Source organism: Hypomesus transpacificus, chromosome 12 (assembly GCF_021917145.1).
Source record: "Hypomesus transpacificus isolate Combined female chromosome 12, fHypTra1, whole genome shotgun sequence".
NCBI lineage: Eukaryota > Metazoa > Chordata > Actinopteri > Osmeriformes > Osmeridae > Hypomesus > Hypomesus transpacificus.
Window position 1 is genome coordinate 4695747 of NC_061071.1, and position 24338 is coordinate 4720084.

Below are 24338 nucleotides of genomic sequence, written 5' to 3' on the forward strand. Positions count from 1 at the left end.
GGGTGTAGCTTCGCTCTGAAGGGGCTTATTTTCCCGATAATGACAACGGCGTTCTATACATTATGCCGCTTATTACACGGCTACTTCCCAAAAAATTACTGAACACAGTGTCTTTTTACAATTTATATGTTACCATTCCTAGTGTTGATCAGCAGAGAAATAGTTCACCAAAGACGTTGAACATTCTTTAGGCTTCAAATCAGCTGATGTCGCTAAGCAACGGAGTACGCTGGGGTTGAAAAGTTACCGGACTACTTGCGGATTGTTACGAAAGACGTGAATCCGAGGCAAAAGGCCACTTCTCTTGACAGCGGTCAGTAACATAGACATACAGTGCCCTCCAAAAGTATTGGAACAGTGAGGCGAATTCCTTTATTTTTGCTGTAGACTGAAAACATTTGGGCTTGACATCAAATAATGAACGTGAGACCAGAGATCAACGTTTCAGCTTTTATTTCCAGGTATTTACATCAGGATCTGATGCACAACTAAGAAAATATCACATTTTGTTTGAATCCACCCATTTGTCATGTGATCAAAAGTATTGGAACAGATATACTTAAAACATATTTAAGTGAATAAGACTTAATATTTAGTTGCAAATCCTTTGCTTTCAATAACTGCAGCAAGTCTGTGACCCATTGACGTCACCAAACTTTTGCATTCTTCCTTTTTGATGCTTTCCCAGGCTTTCACTGCAGCCTCTTTCAGTTGTTGTTTGTTTTGTGGGGTTCCTCCCTTCAGTCTCCTCTTAAGCAGGTAAAATGCATGCTCTATAGGGTTTAAGTCTGGAGATTGACTTGGCCAGTCTAATACCTTCCATTTCTTGCCCCTGATGAACTCCTTTGTTGTTTTGGCAGTGTGTTTTGGGTCGTTATCTTGCTGCATGATGAAGGCTCTGCCAATCAGTTTGGTTGCATCTTTCCTTAAATTGGCAGACAAAATGTTTCTGTAGACTTCCGAGTTCATTTTGCTGCTGCCATCATGTGTTACATCCTCAATGAAGATTAATGAGCCCGTCCCAGAAGAAGCCATGCAAGCCCAAGCCATGACATTACCTCCACCGTGTTTCACAGATGAGCTTGTGTGTTTGGGATCATGAGCAGTTCCTTTCTTTCTCCAAACTTTAGCCTTTCCATCACTTTGGTAAAAGTTAATCTTTGTCTCATCAGTCCATAAAACTTTGTCCTAGAATTTTTGAGGTTCATCTCTGTACTTTTTGGCAAATTCCAGCCTGGCCTTCCTATTCTTCTTGCTAATGAGTGGTTTGCATCTTCTGGTGTAGCCCTTGTACTTTTGTTCATGAAGTCTTCTGCGAACAGTAGATAGTGATACCTTCACTCCTGCCATCTGGAGGTTGTTGCTGATCTCACTAACAGTTGTTTTAGGGTCTTTCTTTACAGCTCTCACAATGTTTCTGTCATCAACTGCTGATGTTTTCCTTGGTCTACCTGTTCGACGTCTGTTACTTAGTACACCAGTAGTTTTCTTCTTCTTCAGGACATTCCAAATGGTTGTACTGGCTATGGCCAATGTTTCTGCAATGGCTCTGATTGATTTTCCATCTTCTCTAAGACTCACAATTGCTTGTTTTTCACCCAAAGACAGCGCTCTGGTTTTCATGTTGTTTTCACCTCTGAATACAGTCTGCATAGACAAAACCTATCTTACCCAATCTGAACCTGAGTGTAGACATTCAGTGGTATTTATTGATTGAATAATGTATGTAATAGGACACACCTGGGCAACAAAACACACCTGTCAGTCACATGTTCCAATACTTTTGCTCACGTGACAAATGGGTGGGTTCGAACAAAAAGGTGATATTTTCTAATTTGTGCATCAGATCCTGATGTAAATACCTGGAAATAAAAGCTGAAACGTTGATCTCTGGTTTCACATTCATCGTTTGATGTCAAGCCCAAATGTTTTCAGTCTACAGCAAAAATAAAGGAATTGGCCTCACTGTTCCAATACTTTTGGAGGGCACTGTATATACATGTCTATGGTCAGTAATACATTGCAACGGTCTGTTATTGAAAATAATTGACCTGCAAAGCGTTGGGAAGCCCCATTCAAGTGAATGGGGGATTCTACAGCTTTAAGAACAGCCGTGTAATAATTGGATTTACTTGCCACGGTGGCCGGTAGGTGAAGCGAGTTTACCCGCCACAACACAAAATCACCCGCATTTGGCTGGTGGCGGGTGCTAATTTCCATCTCTGGTATAAAATATGTTATATATTTGACGCGATGGGTTCATTTAGAGCAGGACTGGTCAAAGTGAAGTCGAATGAAGATGACGTTTTAACATTGCAAATTAATTTAATCAACATGTTACAAAATGGAGGATTGTGTCATGTAAGCATGCATATTGTAAATGATAGGGAAGCCAGAGTTTATGGCCAAAGGTGTAATGACGCGTGAAAATATAAGAAGATGAAGTCTGAAGAGAGAACAATGGTCCACATTCCCTTTAATACCCAACCATCATCTGTGAAAAATAAACACCCAGACCAATGCAACAGAAAACAAACAATGAAATGTGTGAAACCTAAAGTAAAACTTAATTTAGGATATAAGAGGTGGGGACAAGGTGTCTTCCAAGCTACACTTTCGTAGGATAGATAAGAAAATAGATGTGATCTACAACCCCAATTCCAAAAAAGTTCTCATGCCATTCACAATAGATCATTGAAAACATCAAATGTTTAAACTTATTTATTGTACCATTTTCTGGAAAATAGAAGGGCACTAAAAGGCTGGAAAAAATAAGTGTTACCATAAATAAACGTATTTCTTGAACCGGCTTCGAACCAGGGAAAGTGGTTCGCAAGTAGCACCACATCGGAGCTGGGCTTGAGTGGGAATCAATTAAGAACCGCTTGCGTCAGGGGTTGTTGGTTACCGTGACCAACAAGACGAACAGAATCCTTTGATTGCCATTGTTGTATGTTTTTACAATTCATATTTCAGCTAAACGGTAAGTGTAAATCAACATCTGAATTAAAACGTGATGAGAAGTGGGCAGTGTAGTTGCTGAAAACGACTAAACGGGATTTGTAAATTTGCTCCGACTTTTCGATAACCCAGCTAGCATCGCAGTGCAGACACTCGTTGCTGCATTATAACATCATCTTATCAAAATGAGTGAAATGACAAACACATGTTATGAGCTATTGAGCCTATATTTTATGGAGGATTATAGGGGCCAAAACTAAATAAATATTATAACACAAAGCTTAAATAAATGACTAATTATATAATGTAATGCCTAATTGACAGACAAAATATATACATTACAAATTAAATGAGACACTAAGTATATAAATGTTACATGTATTTGTGTGTATATATATATATTTACGTTTTAATGTGTTCACATTTATTTATTTATACTTACATTTATTTATTTATCCTTACATATATTTATTTATCCTTACATTTATGTATTTATCCTTACATTTATCCACGGTGGAACTCGCTGCAGCAAAATAAATCCGTCGTCCCACGTCACCAAGTCAGGGGGCGGGTTAAAATCTCTGATTGGTGGTTCAACTTGAATTGACTGCTTTTGACTATTCCAAGATGGCAGCACCTTTTGCGGATTCAATGAATGAAATATTGAATGCTACAGTGGTCGAAATGTTGGCGGAAGCTGAAGAGATGGAGGCACCTGCCAGTTCACTTCTTTTTTACATCATATTGAGAGCTTCGCTGAAATTATAAGAATGATATTGGCCCTAACTGACACAGACATCAATGAAAATGTGTTCATGATCCTCAGCGAGATGATGCAGCATAGGGGTGGGCATATCGATCTTAAGACCGACAGTGGCCGGGTTAGGAAACCCGGCAACTATCGATACCAACGTTGGTATCAATAGCCTGATTGATAGCGTGATAAGATCGATACTTAAGTTTCATTCCACACTGAGTACACAACTCCCTTTACATCATAGTGGTTGTGCAAACACCGTCTAACTTCGCTCAAACTCACTTTGCCCCTCCACTGCTTTTCTAAGCCCAAAGTATCGGTATTGGCAATACTGGCCCTGTATTTACTCCTTGGTATCGAATCTATACCACATCGTGCAGTGTCGCACACCCCTAGCAGCTGTAGAGTGAGGCGATAGAGGATCCCTCTAGATTGAAGAGAGCTTGATCGACTGGTTGAGCCTGCCTGGTGTGTAATACTGTTCATTCACCAATCAGAGGCTTTGACCCGCCCCCTGACTTGGTGACGGGGGGACGACAGATTTATTTTGCTGCAGCAAGTTTCACCGTGGATAAATGTAAGTATAAATAAATAAATGTAAGTATAAATAAATAAATGTAAACACATGAAAACGTAAACACATATACACACACAAATACATGTAACATTTATATATTTTGTGTCATTTATTTAAGCTTTGTGTTATATAATTATTTATTTATCCATTTATTTATTTAGTTTTGGCCCCTATAATCCTCCATAATATTTAACACAAATGTAATACACAAGCACTATACAGCAAAGGTTTATGAAATGTTGCGCTGAAAATGCCAGTTTCGTCATACTGCTGCGAGTTCAGGGAATTGCGCAATGTTAAACCACACCCTGCATCTGTTACAACTGCATGGTTTGGTAAAAGAAAAGTCGCTGAACTGGCCTGCCTGCAGTTAAAAACATTTGGTGGATCATGAAACAAAAATTATGAAGAAGAACCAGGACCGTTGAGCACCAAGAATCCTGTATCAGACACAAAAGGGACAACATTCCTCTCCCACAGCTGGTCTCCGACTGGTCTCCTCAGTACCCAGACAAGCCCGGCATTTGCTATAGGCGAATTAGGCAGCCGCCTAGGGCGCCATGAAGAGGGGGGCGCAAAATTCCGAAGTGTGTCCATTAATTAACCGTCCCGCACCACCAGCAGAGGGCGCCGAGGCGGGGGGGGGGGGGGGTGTGTGTTGAAACATCTTGCCTAGGGCGGCAAAGGTGCTTGCGCCGGCCCTGTACCCAGACATATACAGACTGTTGTTAAAAGAAGAGGAAAAGCCACACAGTGGTGAACATGGCCTTGTCCCAATTTTTTTGAGACCTGTTGCTGCCATCAAATTCTAAATTACTGTATTTTTTCCTTAAAATTGTACATTTCATCAGTTTAAACATTTTAAATGTTTTCTATGTTCTATAGTGAATAACACATGGGTTTATGAGATATGCAAGTCATTGTATTCTTTTATTTTATTTTACACAATGTCCCAACCTCTTTTAGATTGGGGTTGTAATACAGAATGTCTGGTGTGTGTCTGTGTTTGTTCTGTTGGTTGTTGCTCGCTCCAGTCCCCACAGCTGTAAGGAGAGCCCCTGTGTGCTATTCTACATTCCTGATGGACACACCAAGGAGATGCCCACGGCTGGCTCCAAGGACAAGACCAAGGGCCAGGTCTCCTCCACAGTACGTTCCAGACCCTGTCACTAATACTGCACACTGGAGACATCTACCTGGGACATCACCTCTTGCTGCTAATTGTTTAGGAATGATTTTCTTTCTGGTTAAATTCGTTCTGTCTTTCTCAATTTCTATAATATAATATTTGTATAGTCTTCTTTCCACATTGGTCTGTATGATTGTCTTCATATACAGATCCACTTCTATATCTCCATATCTATTTTTATTTCTCTATCTCCTCCCATAGCCTGTTTCCAAATCCAAGCCAGCCCCAGCCCCAGGGGGAGATGTGTTTTCCAGCGTTGCTGCCCAGGGCGAGGCCGTTCGTCTCCTCAAGGCGGCCAAGGCCCCCAAGGAGGAGGTGGACAAGGCCGTACAGCAGCTTCTCACTCTCAAGGTCAACAGATGAACGGAATTCAATACTGCTGTTGATCTTGATTTGGAAATATTATGTAGACTGGTTAATTAATTTCTTGATGGGTTTTCCTTTGTTTCAGTTCTCATCTTAAGTGACCAGTACACTAAAGTCTCTGTCTCTATCTCTTCTACTTTTTCTCAACTCTCAATGAACAGGCCCTGTTCAAGCAGCAGACAGGCCAGGACTACAAGCCTGGCATGGCTGCTCCTCCCAGCTCCAGCCCCGCCCCACCCACCCCTCCCTCAAACTCAGTCTCCTGTCCATTTGCTTGTGTGGTCGAGCAGGCGGAGCTAGTCAGGAAGCTAAAGGCTGAGAAGGCTCCTAAGGTAGCACTTTCTTTGATTTGTATGGATTATTTTGCACCTTACCAGAGGTAAACGGATGTTACTCTAATTTATATATTATAACTCTAACCATTCCAACATGACCATTCCCACCCCCATAGGACCAAGTGGATGCTGCAGTCAAGCAGTTGCTAGCTCTCAAAGCAGAGTTCAAACAGCTGACTGGCCAGGAGTACAAACCAGGGATGGCCCCCCCAGCCACCAGCTCAACCCCAGTTCCAGCTCCTGTGCAGGCCCCCCCAGTCTCAGGGTCCACAGACCTGTATGAGAGGGTGACTCAGCAAGGGGACCTGGTCAGGAAGCTGAAGACCGAGAAAGCCCCGAAGGTGAGGAGAGGAAAGGCAGGCAGGCAGGCTATGGTAGCATGGGGGTAGAATAGTCTGCCACCCTATGATCTGTACATCCCATCCGTGTTCCTTAGGACTTTTCTATGACTCCCCCCCCCCCCCCCCAATCCTTCCTCTTGTCTCTTCTGTTTCCTTCTCTTTATGTTCCTTTCTTCATAAATCGCTACCTGGCTCAATATTTCACAGTTCTACAGTTGTATAAATACTCACGTTCTCAATGCAATTCTTCCCTATGCTACTTCTGCTCTGTACGTTTTCTCTGCTCTTTTTTTCTCCTATTTCCAACATTCTTTTTTTCATCCTCATCTTTCATTTTCTCTCCATCTTCCTCTTCTCGGTCTTCCCCTCCATCCCCCTCCTCTCTCTCTCCACCCAGGACCAGGTTGATGCAGCAGTAAAGCTGCTGCTAGCTCTGAAGGCAGAGTACAAGCAGGCCACTGGCCAGGACTACAAGCCTGGAGCTGCCCTTACTTCTGCCCCTGCACCTAAATCTGCCCCTGTCCAAACTGCTCCTGCAGCAGGCTTGGACATCTATGAGCGTGTGTCTCAACAGGGGGAGCTAGTGAGGAAGCTGAAAGCAGAGAAAGTTTCCAAAGTGAGGCCCCAGTCTATGGCTTTAAAACCCAAATTCTTAATTGTTCTTTTCTTAACTGTATTTTCTTCTTCTCTGGCCTCCTACTCCTCCATCGATACTCCTCGTTCTATTAACATCTTCCTTGTTTTTTCCTACATTTCCACTTTCATCTTCTCTTTTTGTCTTTCTCTCCTCTTCCTTTCATTCTCCCTCCTCTCCTTTCCTTCCCTCCATCCCCCTCCTCTCTCTCTCCACCCAGGACCAGGTTGATGCAGCAATAAAGCTTCTGCTAGCCCTGAAGGCAGAGTACAAGCAGGCCACTGGCCAGGACTACAAGCCTGTAGCTGCCCTTACTTCTGCACCTAAATCTGCCCCTGTCCAAACTGCCCCTGCCCCTGCAGCAGGCTTGGACCTCTATGAGCGTGTGTCTCAACAGGGGGAGCTAGTGAGGAAGTTGAAGGCAGAGAAAGCTCCCAAAGTGAGGCCCCAGTCTATGGCTTTCGAACCCAAATTCTTAATTGTTCTCTAATATTCTTAACTGTATTTTCTTCTTCTCTGGCCTCCTACTCCTCCATCGATACTCCTCGTTCTATTAACATCTTCCTTGTTTTTTCCTACATTTCCACTTTCATCTTCTCTTTTTGTCTTTCTCTCCTTTTCCTTTCATTCTCCCTCCTCTCCTATCCTTCCCTCCATCCCCCTCCTCTCTCTCTCCACCCAGGACCAGGTTGATGCAGCAGTAAAGCTGCTGCTAGCTCTGAAGGCAGAGTACAAGCAGGCCACTGGCCAGGACTACAAGCCTGGAGCTGCCCCTACTTCTGCCCTTAAATCTGCCCCTGTCCAAACTGCCCCTGCCCCTGCAGCAGGCTTGGACATCTATGAGCGTGTGTCTCAACAGGGGGAGCTAGTGAGGAAGCTGAAAGCAGAGAAAGCTTCCAAAGTGAGGCCCCAGTACAGCCCAGTATACTACCTTTATACAACCCTGTCCCTGGAGACATTCAGTCCTGCTGTTATCAGCTCCAACTATAATCTAGCCAAATTGATTCTAATAGTTAGGTGTTTTGACAAGCTTAAATAGGTTATTTCTAAGTGGCATCTGAGTAAAAACTTCAGAAGGATAGCTCTTCAGGAACAGGATTAAAGTGTAAACATACCAGAGAGCAGAAAGAGACAACATTTTTTACATATCGCCTTTCTGGTTATACTACTCTGTCCCAGATGACTTATCCTTTCTATCTCTCGCCCTTTCTCACTTCCTCCCTTCTTCTCTCAGGACCAGGTGGAGGCGGCAGTGAAACAGCTTCTGGCTCTCAAAGCAGAGTACAAACAGCAAACAGGACATGACTACAAACCTGGACTACAAGCTCCAGCAGCCCCTGCTGAGGCTAGTCCCACCCAGTCCGCACAAGGCCCCTCTCCCCAGTGCAAGGAGTTGTTCTCCCAGGTTTCCCAACAGGGGGAGCTAGTGAGGAAGCTGAAATCAGAGAAGGCTCCCAAGGTACAGTGGAGGGCTATGTTGCAAGCTGACCTTTACTGGGGGTGAAATTAAAACAAATCTGATAACTGACTACAAATGAATTGTTGACAGCCTTTGCCCTCCCCCACACACACTCACAAACACACATACACAGGACCAGGTGGATGAGGCGGTGAAGACCCTTCTGTCCTTAAAGAACCAGTACAAAGCCCTTACTGGTGAGGACTACAAACCACTGTCGACCACTGGCACACCTGGTGCCGAGGACAAGAACCGCAAAGAGCGTGAAAACAAGACCGAGAAGCAGGGAGGAGGAGGGAAGAAGGGGAAGGGAGACAAGCCCAGTCAGGGGAAGGAGGCATTGGTAGGAGGAGGAGCAGGAGAGGGCCAGGCACCCAAGAAACAAACCAGGTGAGACACTAGTGAATGTGAGGAAATTGAGGAAAGGATAGGACCATGGGTTATAAATGCTATTCTAGACTAACATTGTGCTTGCTCTCTCTCTTCCTCTAGGTTGGGTCTGGAGGCTAAGAAGGAAGAGAACTTGGCAGACTGGTACTCTCAGGTATGTATGTATCTCACTTACGGCCTCACTTTTCAGAACTTCTTGGTGTTTCAACCAAGCCCCTGACCTTTTACCCTTCATCCAATCCCTGAACCATCTCCTTCTCACCTGTCATCTACTTCTTGACCTTTCACCCCTGACCTCTCGGCCCCATCTGACCCCTCACTGTTATGCAGGTGATCACCAAGGCTGAGATGATCGAGTACTATGACGTGTCTGGCTGCTACGTGCTGAGACCCTGGTCCTTCTCCATCTGGGAGGCCATTAAAGAGTTCTTTGATCGTGAGATCAAGAAGCTGGGTGTGGAGAACTGCTACTTCCCCATGTTTGTCTCCCAGGCCGCTCTTGAGAAGGAGAAGTCCCACATTGAGGACTTTGCACCTGAGGTGAGGAGGAGGTTGTGAGAGAGTTTGAGTGTGTGTGTTTAGAACTTTACTCAACGCTTTCTCAATGATTTTTGTTTTGTTTTTTAACACTATTTACAGGTTGCCTGGGTAACACGGTCAGGAAAAACCGAGCTAGCTGAGCCCATCGCTGTCCGACCTACCAGCGAGACAGGTCAGACTCTCTCTCTCTCTCTCTCTCTCTCTCTGTCTCTGTCTCTGTCTGTCACACACACCACTCTTGATTACAGACCCTCATCCAGCCTTTGTCCCCTGCAGCCATGTACCCAGCCTATGCCAAGTGGGTCCAGTCCCACAGAGACCTGCCCATCAAGCTGAATCAGTGGTGCAACGTGGTGGTCAGTACCTGCTCTACTTCCTGCCTGCTCTCTACACTCAACCTCTTACAGAGAGGACACAATGTTTGAAGCAAGCTGTGATTAATACAAAGGTTCATATTTCCCCCCACATTCTGACACGTGTTTTCTCCTTTCTCCAGAGGTGGGAGTTCAAACACCCCCAACCCTTCCTGAGGACCAGGGAGTTCTTGTGGCAGGAGGGACACACAGCATTCGCCACCAAGGAGGAGGCAGCCGAGGAGGTACAGCTGGCTAGCTGGATGCTAATTACCCACCATTTTGTGTTTGCCTCTTTTCTTTTATCTCTTTACTTTGCTGCTTCTGTGTGTACGCACCCTATACTCACGTCACCTAATGTTTCCCCCCCTCCCAGGTGTTACAGATCCTGGACCTGTATGCAAGGGTGTACGAGGAGCTGATGGCCATCCCAGTAGTGAAAGGCAGAAAGACAGAGAAGGAGAAGTTTGCAGGCGGAGACTACACCACCACTGTGGAGGCCTTTATCTCAGCAAGCGGCAGAGCCATCCAGGTAACATCCCCAGGAGGGACAGCGGGTCGAATCCCACAGCTATACTGTACATCCCCATAGTCTCCCAATTCATTATTAACGACGTATCATTTTTCTCCTTTGTCCTCCTTGCTTGTCATCTTCTTTTCCTCCTCTCAGGGTGCCACCTCCCATCACCTGGGTCAGAACTTTTCCCGCATGTTTGACATTGTGTTTGAAGATCCTAAGAAGCCCGGGGAGAAGCAGCTGGCCTTCCAGAACTCCTGGGGGATCACCACAAGGACCATTGGCGTTCTGACCATGGTCCACGGAGACAACATGGGTCTGGTTCTGCCACCAAGGGTAGCATGTCTGCAGGTATCTCCCCCCCCCCCCCCCCCCCCCCCCCCCCTCCCCACACACACACACACGTGGCCTTTTCAACTGAGACATATCTCACACACAGAAAAACATGCATGTGCACCGACACACACACATCCTTTTATGGTGTTGTACACGTTTTCTCTCCCACCTCTTCCAGATCATCATTATCCCGTGTGGCCTCACAGCCTCCCTCCCCGAGGCTGAGAAGGAGGCTCTCTTGGCCCAGTGTTCCAAGTACCTGGCTCGTCTACAGCAGGCCCAAATCCGCGTCAAGGCCGATGTCAGGGATAACTACTCCCCTGGTTGGAAGTTCAACCACTGGGAGCTCAAGGTAAAAAAAACGTGGGCTAGAAAGGCACCACACTCAACTGATAACTTGGCTCAGGCCAAACACAAGCCCTGGTTTAAAATACTGTAAGAGTAACCTTCTGAAAAATATCAGTTAGAACAGAGATCACCTAGGAAGAGTACTTCTTTGCTCTAGGTTTCTTCCGTGATTAATTTCCCCCTTCATCGTTCATCCTTAAATATGTTTTTCTGTCCGCCGTCCATCCATGTTTCTCCCTCTGTGAATGCGTTCTATCTTCACTCTACTCCCATCTCTCCCTCTCTCCACTCCTCCTTCCCTCTACTATCTCTCTCTCTCTCTCTCTCTCTCTCTCACTCACTCACTCCTTCATTCCTTCCTTCCTTCCTTCCTTCTACTGTCTCAGGGTGTGCCTATCCGACTTGAGGTGGGTCCTAAGGACATGAAGCAGCAGCAGTGCGTGGCGGTGAGGAGAGACACTGGGGAGAAGATCACCATGCCTGAGTCCGAGACAGAGAAGAGGCTCCCCCTGCTGCTGGAGGAGATCCAGAACAACCTGTACACTCGGTAGGGCACACCACACACAAGAAGCTTTATGTGAATTCACAACACCTATGGGTGCACGTAACGCTGTCCCCTCCACACTGCCAAGCTGCCTGTTGCAGCTGAGATGGAACTATATTTAGCCAGCTGTCTCATACTTATTTTATTTTCGTACCTGTATTTAGCAGGTCATGTCTGAATACTGTCATGTACCATCCTGCCAAACTTCTGGGAGTACTTTTAATGTAGCTGTCTAGTCGACTACTACTTTTGCACCTTTCTGACCTGACAAAATAGAATAGAAAATCAGAAAATGCATCAAAAGCATTCATATTTAACCATCTCGCTAGCACACGAGTGTTTGTACATACATTAGGACAAAGGACACCAATGCAGTCAATACCTTTTTAGGTATTACACCTATTCATTACATGTGCTGTAGATTCTAGCTGTGGCTCAAACTTTGAATGCTTGATACAGTTTGGCTACTAGGTGGTCAGATTGTACTTATCTGGTAGAACCTCTGGATTTGACAGTGAAAATAAGACTATATTCACCCCCGCAGCAGCACTTTTGTCCATTGAATGTGAAAATGGAAGGAAGGGAAGAAGGGTGGTGGTGTTTGCCTGTTGGATATGGTTGGGGAGGGTGTTCCAGAGGGAGGGTGCAGCAACTTGGAAGGCCCTGTCGCCTGTAGTCTAATTGCATCTGCAGACCTGGGGTAAGCCATTGGGTAAGGCGCGGTGGAGGAGGAGATGGGAGAGGAAGGGAGGCTGTTTTTAACTTGATAGGTGGTGAGAAATATTTTAGTGTATCCTATATCCAACTGGGAGCCAGTGGAGGTTGTGGAGGACGGGTGATGTGATGTGATCTCTGCAGCAGGTGAGGGTGAGCAAACGGGCAGCAGAGTTCTTGATGTATTGAAGTTTATTGAGGATGTTGTCAGGTGAACTGCAGAGAATGTTTTTGCAGTAACAGGGTATCCGCAGGGTTTTAAAGTTTTAAAAGTTGATAAACCAATTTAGGGAAAGGCCCTTAAAAGGTATTAAAAACTCTTTATCCCCGATTTTATGAGGTATTAAATTTTGTTCAAGCTTTGTCCAAAGAGTTTGACTCCAAAAAGTATGCATTAATATATTTATTTTCCTCCCCATGACTATTATAAACAACGACGTGCTTGGTCAGCGAGTCACGTATTTTGCGAAATGCACGTGATGTGTCGCCCTCCACATGTCGCGAAACAGACTCCGAAATGGGGAAATGTACATTTGCTGACTCCTGGTTGGAGAAAGATGAGTTTATACAATGGCTGAAGCCTGTCCCTGAAAACAGGCTTAGCCTACTGTACATATTGTAAAAAGAAGATTAGCGTAGCTTCGATGGGCATCAACGCTGTCAAGGCCACCGTTGGCCACAGAGAGCAGCCGCAGCTGTCCATTGCCAGTTTCTGTGCTCCACCAACGACACCACTTCCCAACACAACAGCGGAACTTGTCAAAACAGCTACGACAGCGACCTCTGCCCCATCGTCTGCCGACATCAGGGTGACTATGGGTGGCACATCAACGATGTGCGCAGAGGTTATCTGGTGTCTCAATACCGCGGTGAATCACCGCTCACTGAACTCAAACATTCAAATATTTCTATTAACCTTGCCTTTTATTCTTTAATTTATTATTTAGTTTCTTCCATGTTGTATGGTTGTGCTCTATAGATTTATTTGCAAACTACTAACTGTTTATTAAGTTTAAGGTTTGTTGCAGATTAGAACTTGAAGTGGCGATGAGGTCTTAAAATATTTTGAGATGGTCTTTAAAAAGTATTGAAATTCACTTCAGGATTCCTGCATATACCCTGAGTAATCAAGTCTGGAAGTTATGAGGGCATGAATGAGTGTTTCTGTCAGACAGGGAGGGCCTGAGGTTGGTAATGTTCCTGGGGTGAAAGAAGGCAGTTTGTGTGACCTGGTTGACATTAGGTATGAACTAGAAGGTGTGGGTCAAGGATGATTCCAAGGTGGAGGACCTGGGTGGAGGGGGTGACCATGAAGCCATGTTTAGTGAGACTGTCTGTTTGGAACAGCAGAAGGAGCAGATGATGGAGATTTTAGATGTATTGCAGTTGAGTTTGAGAGAGTTCCGTTGCATCTATGAATTCATCTCTGCAAGGCAGGTGGTGAGGGTGGAGTAGGAAGCAGAGCTGATGGTTTTGGAGGAAGGGTCAGCAGGGTAAGTGTCCTTGGGTTTCTTGAAAGGCGCTCTAGAAATAAAAAGTATTTAAATGATTAGCCTAGCTGTGGAAACAGAGGCCATGACGGCAGAGGATCTGTCCAGGATGAAAAGGAGGGGACCAAGACCTGAACCCCCAGGGGACACCATGGGTGACTAGGGTGGTGGGGAATTTGCAGTTGTTTATGGAAATGTATTGAGGACTAGATTTTAGTTAAGCCAGGAGAGGGGGTTGCCGGTAAGGCCAAGGGAGTACTGCATGCTTGTGGGAAGGATGGAATGGTCGATGGTATCAAATGCGGTGCTAAGATCGGAGCAATTAGAAGTATGTAAGAAGTATCCTTCGGAAGAAGCATTCCTAAGGATGCTTAGGAAGCCAAAGCCAACATGTTCTTGGTGTTTTTCAGCAGGGAGGTTTCTGTGTTGTGTTTGGAGCGGAAGCCAGATTGGAAAGGTTAAGTACTAGGAACATATATTACATCTATGATAAGCTCAAATAAAATGGAATAAGAGAAAAATGCAAATAAAACGGTAATAAACATTCAAATATACTTAAAGACTCGCTCATGGAGGTTTAAGTTAATTACACCCACACACCATATACATTAATTTACAAACACGCACTCATCGAATGTACTATATACATACACGTTACCTGTTAAACACTAGTGTGTCTTTCTGTGAAACCGTGCATCTCTTGTGTCTGTGTGTCCCAGGGCATCAGCTGACCTGAAGCAGCACATGGTGGTAGCAGACACAATGGAACAGTTCCAGAAGGACCTGGACCAGGGCAGGGTGAGTAGAGAGAGTAAAGGAGGAACACGCGCTATACATGCTGTAACTCATTTAGCTACTAATGGATTTGACTAATTGATAAATTTTGGGGGTAGGATGTGGCTGTATAATGTATGTATTAACCAGTTAATTACTAGTTTTAGTAGGTTGATATTATTGCTGATCATCTCTCTTGAAGTACTCCAGAACATCTGTGAGATGGAGTTGACATTTTCTTTCCATCTCTGTAGATTGTCCAAATCCCCTTCTGTGGAGGTATTGAGTGTGAGGACTGGATTAAGAAGACCACAGCTAAGTAAGTCACAGAGAACAACACCAAGTGTACCTGTATGTGCAGTATATGCCCCTAAAAAGGTTTAAATCCCCTACTTACTCAACGCCTGTTTTCATCTTTACTTTTAATCGCGACGTAGTTAAGGCAACAACGTAGTTAAGGCAGCAGGCGTGTGTTGCCGCCTTAACTGAAAAGTGCTGTGGGGGAACCCTGAGATAAGATCATGTGTAATGAGCACCTGCCTGTCTCTCATCCATCATCCACGATCCTCTATCTTCCCCAACTTCCTCCCCTTCTCTCTCCTCCTCTGTCTCTTGCCCCCCACTTTCCTCCAGGGACCAAGACCTTGAGCCTGGGGCCCCCTCAATGGGAGCAAAGAGCCTGTGTATCCCCTTCAATCCCCTGAGGACCCTGCAGCCTGAACAGACCTGCGTCAGCGGCAAGGAGCCCGCAAAGTACTACACCCTTTTTGGACGCAGCTACTGAGGTGGAGGAGAGAGAATGAATGGATGGATGATCTCAATAGGCTCTTGTGGTGTACTTTCCACTTCTATCCTATTGGTTTAGTTATTTTATATGGATGTTGATACAGAAGGGAGTCAGTGTCGGGGTGTCTTGTTTTCATCAGCACAAGATTTATGGGAAAATAAAAGTAAATATTAGCTTTTATAGATTTTTGTTTTCTGTTTCTGGTGAATGAGAGGAAGCCAGGGAAGAAATCCACTAGAGGCTATTGGGACTCACTAATGAGAAAAAAATAATTGTCGCACTCGACTCAATTTACTTTTCCCTGTGTTCGTTAGTCACTGCAATTAAATAATCACCCGGTCTCTCTAGCAAGCAGTAAACGTTTATAGCTTGCCAGAGAGACTGGGGTAACTTACTGTCCTCAATTTTTATAACTGGTGATCTGACCTGTAGCCTCAACCACTTTAACCCTATCCCCTTCTAAATATCTCAGGACCTTCAGAAGGACACAAACACAAAGTTTCCCTGACACAAATAAGGTAGAGCACTAGGCCCAGGTCATATTCAATCATCTCTGTCCTTCCTCTTTTCCCTTCAGTCTTCCTTGGAGAAATTACTGCTCCGGTGTAGGTGGATTGGTGGTTGGAGTGTCACGGATCTTTTAATTTGTTTGCGTTTTTAGTCAAGATTTTATCAGAGAAATGGTTGGAAGGTGTCTGCGTTATTTAGATTGGGACCTAAAACAGAATTGTACATCAAGGGAGATTATCCATTGATTTTGGGGCCTTGGCTTTATCTGTGTATGAAACTTGATGCTCTCAGTGCCTGTTGTAACAACCCCTTTAGTTTACTATGACAACCGTTTGACTGATGGGTGGGGTGCACTGGGTAATAGGGACTGTATCTACTTCATCTGAATCCACCTAACTCATAGGAATTCTCCAAACATGTAATTATGTAATATCATTAATTACTGTATATGTTAATATGCTGTACTGTTGAATTCCTCATGGCTTTTTCCTGTGAATTGCTGAACTTGTCTACAAATAAAGGGTATTTGAAATTGCCATTTGTGTGATTGGTAAAATATGGTTGATTATATTTAGTGTTTTGAAGAAAAATGTGGACCGTGGATTAAATCGTTAACACCATCATAGATGTTTTCCAAAAAGGAGCTAATAAATTCAAATTAAATGTGGACTGATTCTTGAAATGGGACCAAACTGGTTGCATATATATGGGGTATATATATATATATATGTAAACTTGTGCTCAGACAAATTAAACTTTAAACGTACACTACGCTAATCCTTGGTAACTTTTTTTTCAGTTACTTTTTCACTTTGCCTTTTGATTTTGAATGCTAAGTAGGCATACAAGTTGGTAGAACATGCTAAATTGGCTAAAACAATTTTGTCCGGTTTGATTATAGTGATCGTGTTAATTCTTATTTTGTCCTACTTTGTTGGGCTGTAGCTGTGCTGTAGGTCTCAAGAATCATTATATTGCAGTTTATTATGGCACATCGACTTGCACAGACCTCCGACCCTGCTTGCAAATAATCGTTACACAATCCTACCCAACTCCTCCCACTGCAAATTCAAGCCTCTCTAGCACAGACAGCCGTAGGCCGACGCCTCTCCATATCTGAGCGTACTGTCAAAATTTGTTTGGTCGTTCCTCCCTTGCTGCACTTTGGTTTTGTGCCTACCTAGCCGCATAGAAGGGACATACCTTGTCTCTCTGTTAGCCCCCGCAAAATGACCGATCAGGGATTGTCAGACGAAGCGGTTGCTGCAGCTTGCATAGATGGAAACGCCATTACCAAAGTAAGTCATTAGATTTTGTAGCTAACTATTAGACTAGCTACTGTACATTTAATGAACGAGTCGGCTGCCGAGCAGATGGGCCTGCTACTGCCACGCTAGCATAACTTCGAATTCCAGTTGTACTTCAGTGTCCGTTCATAAGTGCATCGTTAAAAGCAAGCTAGCTGACTAGCCCGAGTAGCTAAACCAGAGCAGCTAAATATTAGCTAGCCAGGTAAGAATAGCAAAAGTGAGACCATAGTGAGGGTATTACCGCTACCAGCTTTTAGCTGTTGTCACGATTAATGCAAACGTTGGGGATGTCGGCATGGACTCTACTGTGTAAACTAGTTGCTCTGCTTGTTGGTACTGGTACAGTTACTCAGCACAAGTGACATTTAGTTTGGACTTCGGTAGGAGGCTCGCTTGATAAGCCCTGCCAACTCTGAAGTTGGAGAGGAAAGGACAGCAGGAAATTACTCCTCTCACAGACATAGATGACTCAACAGTTACCGTCAGGGATGTCTATTTTCTTTCTTAATATCATGCACTTGTACTCACTCCTCCCGCTGCACACCCTCTGTGACACAGACAGTGAGTCTCTGTGTGTGTTAAACTACATGGCCAGTAGGCCAGAGAGCAAGAGAAAGACCCTGTCCCTCCAACTCTCGCATTATCCCAATATTACTGATGCTTGCCTGAGTATGTAGCCTTGACCAGATGCTTTTCCACTCAACAATACAGTGGTACATTCAAGTTGGAGCAAAAAAAACTAATGGACATTTATAACATAAACAATGTCTTGCTCTAGATCTGGTCTGAATCAAGAAGATATGCGAAATATTGATTCACATGATTAGAAATTGCTGTTTTGGTGACTGATCTGTGTGGTTCCAGGATTTTATGATGCAGCAGACCATGCTGAGGGTGAAAGATCCGGTCAAATCCTTGGACTTCTACACCCGGATCCTGGGGATGACGTAAGTAGCACCCTTTGGAGGTGGGTATGAAACCGGCAACCTATGTTTACCATTAAACCAGAGGCGAATTCTCTGAATAAGTGTAACACTATAAAAGTATATTAGTAAAACATAAACAATTATTAATAATTATTGGTGACGTCGTTCAGCTCTTCCTGTTACTTCCTGTCTCCAGGCTACTGCAGAAGTTTGATTTCCCTTCCATGCGCTTCTCTCTGTTCTTTCTGGGCTATGAGGATAAGAAAGAGATCCCTGCGGATGTGAAGGAGAAGACTGCTTGGACCTTCTCCAGAAGAGCCACCATCGAGCTCACACAGTAAGGGATGGGATTGGTTTAACAATATTATTATTTATGCTGGTTTGATGCATCAAAAACTCTGGTTTACAGACTTGGAAGTCAGGCCATCAAGACACATTCTTACTCAGGACTTGAAATTAACGTTTTTACTTGGTGGCACTTTGTGCTCCAAATGTTAAAAAGTTAGCTGCACCCACTGAATATTAAGGATCACCACAACAACAACAAATTATGTTATAGTTTTATTTTGCGCGCTAATTAACTCCCTGTCACTTGACAACGGAGTGCAGTTACAAGGAATGACGACGGCTAATATTAACCAGAGCCATTGAAAAAGAGAGTTGCGACACTCCTTGATCTTACCGACACACAATCACGTGGTTCATGTACAGTGAGGGAGTTTTTGGGAGAACCCCTGCTAGTTTCGTATGTTTGCCAAGAAATTCAGTCTATAATTTTAATGGTAGGTTTCTTTGAACAGTGAGAGACAGAACAAAACAAATATAGAAAAACGCATGTCAAAATTGTTATAAATTGATTTGCATTTTAACGATATAAGTATTTGACCCCTCTGCAAAACATGATTATTGGTGGCCAAACCCTTGTTGGCAATCACGGAGGTCAAACGTTTCTTGTAGTTGGCCCCCAGATTTGCACACATCTCAGGAGGGATTTTGTCCCACTCCTCTTTGCAGATCTTCTCCAAGTCATTAAGGTTTTGAGGCTGACGTTTGGCAACTCGAACCTTCAGCTCCCTCCACATAGTTTCAATGGGAATAAGGTCTGGAGGCTGGCTAGGCCACGCAGTAACCTTTGTGGATGTTTGCATGCGCCACTACCCGGGAACAGTCAGGTAGTAGCGCGTGCCAACATTTATTTTTGTTTCGAAAAATAAATATTATAGGAAAGGCAAAACATACTGAAATCACATTTCAATGATATCATGGTTAAGGTATTTAAATATTTCAGAGACTCCTCCGCGTACTACTAGAAGGGGACACGCATACCATAGTTTGAGAATAACTGACTAGATGTCTGTTTTTCACAAACCTCAGACTAGACATACACACACAAACATCATTATAGTGGTTGAAATACAGTATAAAATGTACAATTATTAAGCTCCTGCACTTCATTTGATCCCAGAAGACAACGGAGATAGCGAATAATGGTTGGCTGCAGCATTTGGATGCACCAATCAGTCTGAGAAAAGGAAAGTGAGGGAAGCGAGGACAAGACTGTGAGGAGATTGAAAGTGGCATACCAGGAGCCAATGAGCCAATTCAGTGTCCAAGTGAGCCAAGAGTCATTGTCGATGTGAGCCAGTGATGAAGACCTGAGGGAAGAGTTAAGAAAACGTATAACTCAGACTTCAGGTTTCAGGCAGCCCTACAACGTCAGAAAATAATGAATAGAGTCCTATGGGAAAATAAAATGTACCGTATTTTTCGGAAATAAAAATATTTAGAACTCACGCATCTAAAGGTAAATATTATTTAAATCCAGGGCAATAGAAAACTTGCATAACGCACTTACATACTTTCGTTTTCGAAGTGTGGCATGGTGCCTATAATCGTGCATTGCGTGGTATTGTTGTTCCCTTATCAAGTGTGGCATATATTCCAGTGCGGTTTATACTCAGATTTACAAACACAAACTAGTCTAGTCTAACAAGTTATTATGTTACAATAAACGTACACTAAAGCTGGCTATATGAAATACCACTATTTACTAAATTGATGAGGTCCAGTAATGTGTTGAAATATTGAAGTGATTTGATTAATTTACCATCTAACGTGCTTCGGAGCTAAACAACATTTGGAACTATGGGTCGGCCGTTTTACTTGACTCGCATTACTTCCGCATACTTCGATTACAATGGAAGTCTATGGGAGTGTCGCAACTGTCTTTTTCTACGGCTCTGAAATTAACCAAATTATCTCTAATCTGATTTAAAGTTTAGAATTTAAAGATGAAGTTGAATTGGTTATGTAATGTTGAATAGAACGGTGGATCAGTCACTGTATCAGCTCACAGCAGGCTGTGCTAAGAAATTAAAATAGAGGTTGCACCATACGCTCTGGATAATATTGTCTTCTAAATGACTAAATATATATAAATACCCTACCAATTATCTTCACTTGCACAAATGCTCTCAAACATATTTTTAGATCACAATTTGGGGAGCATCTCAAGCCCTCTAACTAATCTGCTGTCTTCTTTTTCTTCCCTCTCCCCTTCCTCTTTCCTTTCTCTAGTAACTGGGGCTCTGAGAATGACGACGGACAGGCATACCACAATGGTAATTCGGACCCCCGTGGTTTTGGACACATCGGAATTGCGGTGCCCGACGTGTACGCTGCCTGCAAGCTGTTCCAGGAGCAGGGAGTCACCTTCGTAAAGAAGCCTGACGATGGTAATTCGTCTGTCTTTCTCAGTCCTGAACCACAAACTAACATTTTCATTCACAGACTTGATGCTTTTATCCAAAGCAGAATAATGCATATAGAAAGTACAGAATAAAGGTTATTTGAATTCTGGGGCACAGTTAGAAGTGAGACACTTCAAATCCTAGAATTCAGGAACATGCACAGCATATGAGTCTACAAGATTATACAATTTATTTTCAGATTCTTTGTTGCAAAAAATCAAATAAAAACACAGATCAACCATTATTATATTGAGTAGAATACTTTTTGTAATTGAACATTTGCATTGCAATATTATTTAGTCAAATACTAGGCTTTATCTCTAGCTGCAAAACCAGTTCAATGTATAGTTCAACCAGGTAGCAGAAAGTATCACTATTAGTTGACTAATGCAGTACACAACATGCATCATTTCAGGTTGCTTGATGCTAAGCATTTCTCAATAGGTTCATAGTATGACCTGTTGTCAACAAAGGAGGGAATCTTTCAGTCTGAGCATTGTGTTGGTGAAGAGTTTACGCTCTCTCGCTCTTTGACTCTCTCTTACTCTTGTCTACTCCATTTCTCTCTGCCAGGTAAAATGAAAGGCTTGGCTTTCATTCAGGACCCCGACGGTTACTGGATTGAGATCCTCAGCCCCAACAACATGGTGTCCATCACCTCCTAGACAAACCAGCCCACCAGACCTCTTTACCTCACACAGCCTGACAGTTCGAGAGACTGTCACATGGCCTACTAGACATTTCAAGGCAATTGCAAAGAGATCATGAAAACGGCAAGCCTGCTATGGTGAATAACGGAATAACAGAGCTGCATGACACTTGTCATTCAAATGTGACGTGGACTGTGGCCTGGCAGTAAATGGCTATGGAATTGGACAATTAAAAAGCGGTGGGGTCAATAAATATCTACCTATCTGAGTTATAACCCTGGCATTGCATATGTATAGAATGTCTATTTTTGTTCTATTTGTACCTTTTCAAAGGTCATGCGGTGCCATTAAAGATGGATACCACTGTTAACCTGCTACTTCTGTCCATACCTTTTGTGTCTGACAGGTAGTCATAATTATAGACTTTGCTTGCTGGCTGTGAAGGCACAAACGTGTGTGTGTGTCAGAGAAAGTAAACTACAACCAAATAGATGATCTTTGAAAGAATGAACCTGAGTGGACTTAAAGCTTGGATGTGAATCCGCTTCCAGATTTATTTGTGTTATACTAGTTGGTCTCTTCACATCCTGATAAATATCAACAAATCATTGCATTTGGCCCGAATGTAACGATAGGATGTCCTTCCTTGTCTATCAATCTATATTTGCACACCGCCGTGCAACATGTTTGCATGGACAATCACTCGTCATTAATACGGGTTCCTTGTTATTGTGCAGAGCAAATGTGACAATGGAGGGCAAACCGCAGCAACTTTTTGTTCCTCCTGAACCACAAATAAATGCAAATACTGTTTTACAAACATCAACAAATATAAAAAACGTCTGGATCAACAGCAGTCTAAAAACTTAATCAACATAGGCGTTCATTTTCCTCGCTGGAGGCAACTGCGGGAGTCAAAGGATATAAAAACTGACGCCATGGTTGCTGCTTTTATTTTGGACAGGTAATTTCATTTGTTTATTTTGGACCCAAGAACACTGTTTTGCTATAATTGATATTTTATTCTATGCTAGATGTTATGTTTGTGTACCTCTCATCTATCAAGAGGCAGGACTGTTAAACTATATCCTTATTTCCTCTAATGTTTCAGGACACTTTCACCAAGTTCCATTTGTATCCAATCTGACTCTCAGGTAGACTCCAGACCACTCCAAACTTTACAATTTTCATTGTTAACCAAGTGTTTTATTTCAAGTGTGTTCTGCAAAAGGACAAGGACTTAAGTAGCAGAAAAATGCTAGGGATGGGCGAACGATGCCTTGTGAAGCTTTGGTGGTTTCTTCCGGATTGCTCCGAACCAAAGAGCCGAACTATTGGCGCATTGAAATTGGAGAGCACAGTGACATCTAGTGGTCAGCTAAAATTATGGCAGCCGTTTAAACCAACTGAATGCGATGTACCAGTAGTTTCTGGCGGTACTTAGCCTCGTTAATTATTCAATGTCGTTCATTTTTGTAAGGCTACGTGATGGTCTAATTATCGTGTTAATTCATTAAAACCATACATGTGTATTTGAGAACTGTGTAATTTTCATACAATAAATATGTTTTACTGTGATGTACTGGTCTACACCACACTTTGTAATGTTCTGCAAACAGTATAAGGGCGGTAGAATGCTTAAGTGTATGGAAGTATTAAATGACAGCTGATACAGAGTGGTAGCTTACGCAACCACTCTGCTTATATAGCTGTCTCATTCCTTACATTTGTGATATGTATTGTGAATCGGGGGAATACTTGTGGGGACAGTGGGGGTGTGCTTGTGCAATATAAAAAGGCAGTGTACCATAACAGGGTTCAGGGGAATCGCTTTCTTACTCCGGTAGCATCCATACTCTATCGTCTTTTACTTTATGCTCTTCTGCTAATAATTTTCAACTGTAGGCTACTACTCTTCTGCTGCTGAACTATACTCTTATGCTAATATAACCTACTTCTCGTCTGCTAATGATAATTCTCTAATCGTCCACTAATAATAACTATGTACTCTATTAATAACTGTTTGCGCTTCTGCCAATGAAGTGTTCGCCTCCTATTAAGATGACAAGCACTGGTTTATTTCCCTCTTCTAAGGTTTAGAAGTGCGCCACAACTTTGAACCAGTTTGTGACGTCTGAAGCATTGAACGTCATCAATCACTTGGCATCGTCATTTCACACAATATAGACAATGGTTCTTCCAAGTGATCCTGTGAGCAAACAGCCATGATCAATACAGTCACAATGCTTACCTGTCTACAATTAAGTTCCTCTCTCCTGTGGGTGCAGGTTATCACACGATGAACACTGCAGCTTTTGCTTTCTGTCCAGAGGGAGGATTGTAAGTCTGGGTGTCACCACTCGTATGCCAAAAATCTGGAATTGTTGTACGGAGTCTCTTTACTTGATGGGTCTCATACCACATTGTGTAATTTACTGTAGCATTGCTAGTCATATGTTGATCAGAGTAAGGGTCAAGATGTGGTCTGATTGGTTGTTCATGGATATAAAGGAAATTGTGAAGAACAGTTTATTGGATTCTTCATCTCCTGAGGTCTTCTCCTCAGTACAGTACTACTGTCAGTAGCTGCCTGTCATGAACGTCGAAGTCATCAAATTTCTTCCTGATATAACTTGCTCCTTCAAACAAAGGCTTCGTAAGTAAAACGTTTCGACTTTTAATTGACAGTATTGACAACATATATTAAGAAACGTGCCTTCACTCGAAATATCGTCTCAGTTTTCAATTTGAAGCAGTACATCTAACACTTTAGAATATCT

At 43.3% G+C, this 24338-nt stretch overlaps 2 protein-coding genes across 4 annotated transcripts in view; both read left to right on the forward strand.

Moving 5' to 3' along the window:
- The window catches only part of eprs1 (glutamyl-prolyl-tRNA synthetase 1), a 33837-nt gene extending 17379 nt beyond the window's left edge, over window positions 1–16458 (forward strand). Inside the window, exons 17-37 of one of the 3 annotated variants that reach the window (XM_047030499.1) lie at window positions 5330–5444; window positions 5686–5835; window positions 6012–6182; window positions 6302–6526; window positions 6924–7142; window positions 7381–7599; window positions 7843–8061; window positions 8395–8619; window positions 8753–9009; window positions 9112–9163; window positions 9340–9549; window positions 9649–9721; window positions 9826–9905; window positions 10046–10147; window positions 10279–10434; window positions 10573–10770; window positions 10934–11107; window positions 11490–11650; window positions 14571–14649; window positions 14880–14944; window positions 15259–16458. In XM_047030499.1, the coding sequence (XP_046886455.1) occupies window positions 5330–5444; window positions 5686–5835; window positions 6012–6182; window positions 6302–6526; window positions 6924–7142; window positions 7381–7599; window positions 7843–8061; window positions 8395–8619; window positions 8753–9009; window positions 9112–9163; window positions 9340–9549; window positions 9649–9721; window positions 9826–9905; window positions 10046–10147; window positions 10279–10434; window positions 10573–10770; window positions 10934–11107; window positions 11490–11650; window positions 14571–14649; window positions 14880–14944; window positions 15259–15409 (3301 nt within the window). In that variant the 3' untranslated portion in view covers window positions 15410–16458. The remainder of the gene's footprint in view (window positions 1–5329; window positions 5445–5685; window positions 5836–6011; window positions 6183–6301; window positions 6527–6923; window positions 7143–7380; window positions 7600–7842; window positions 8062–8394; window positions 8620–8752; window positions 9010–9111; window positions 9164–9339; window positions 9550–9648; window positions 9722–9825; window positions 9906–10045; window positions 10148–10278; window positions 10435–10572; window positions 10771–10933; window positions 11108–11489; window positions 11651–14570; window positions 14650–14879; window positions 14945–15258) is intronic. The other 2 variants (XM_047030500.1, XM_047030501.1) reach the window with 2 other exon arrangements.
- Window positions 16459–16982: 524 nt separating this feature from the next.
- LOC124474895 (lactoylglutathione lyase-like) lies at window positions 16983–21928 on the forward strand. Its single transcript, XM_047031354.1, has 5 exons — window positions 16983–17220; window positions 18097–18179; window positions 18355–18495; window positions 20736–20893; window positions 21482–21928. The coding sequence occupies exons 1-5, from the start codon at window positions 17152–17154 to the stop codon at window positions 21571–21573; spliced, it is 543 nt and encodes a 180-aa protein (XP_046887310.1). The 5' UTR covers window positions 16983–17151; the 3' UTR covers window positions 21574–21928.
- Window positions 21929–24338: the final 2410 nt, after the last annotated feature.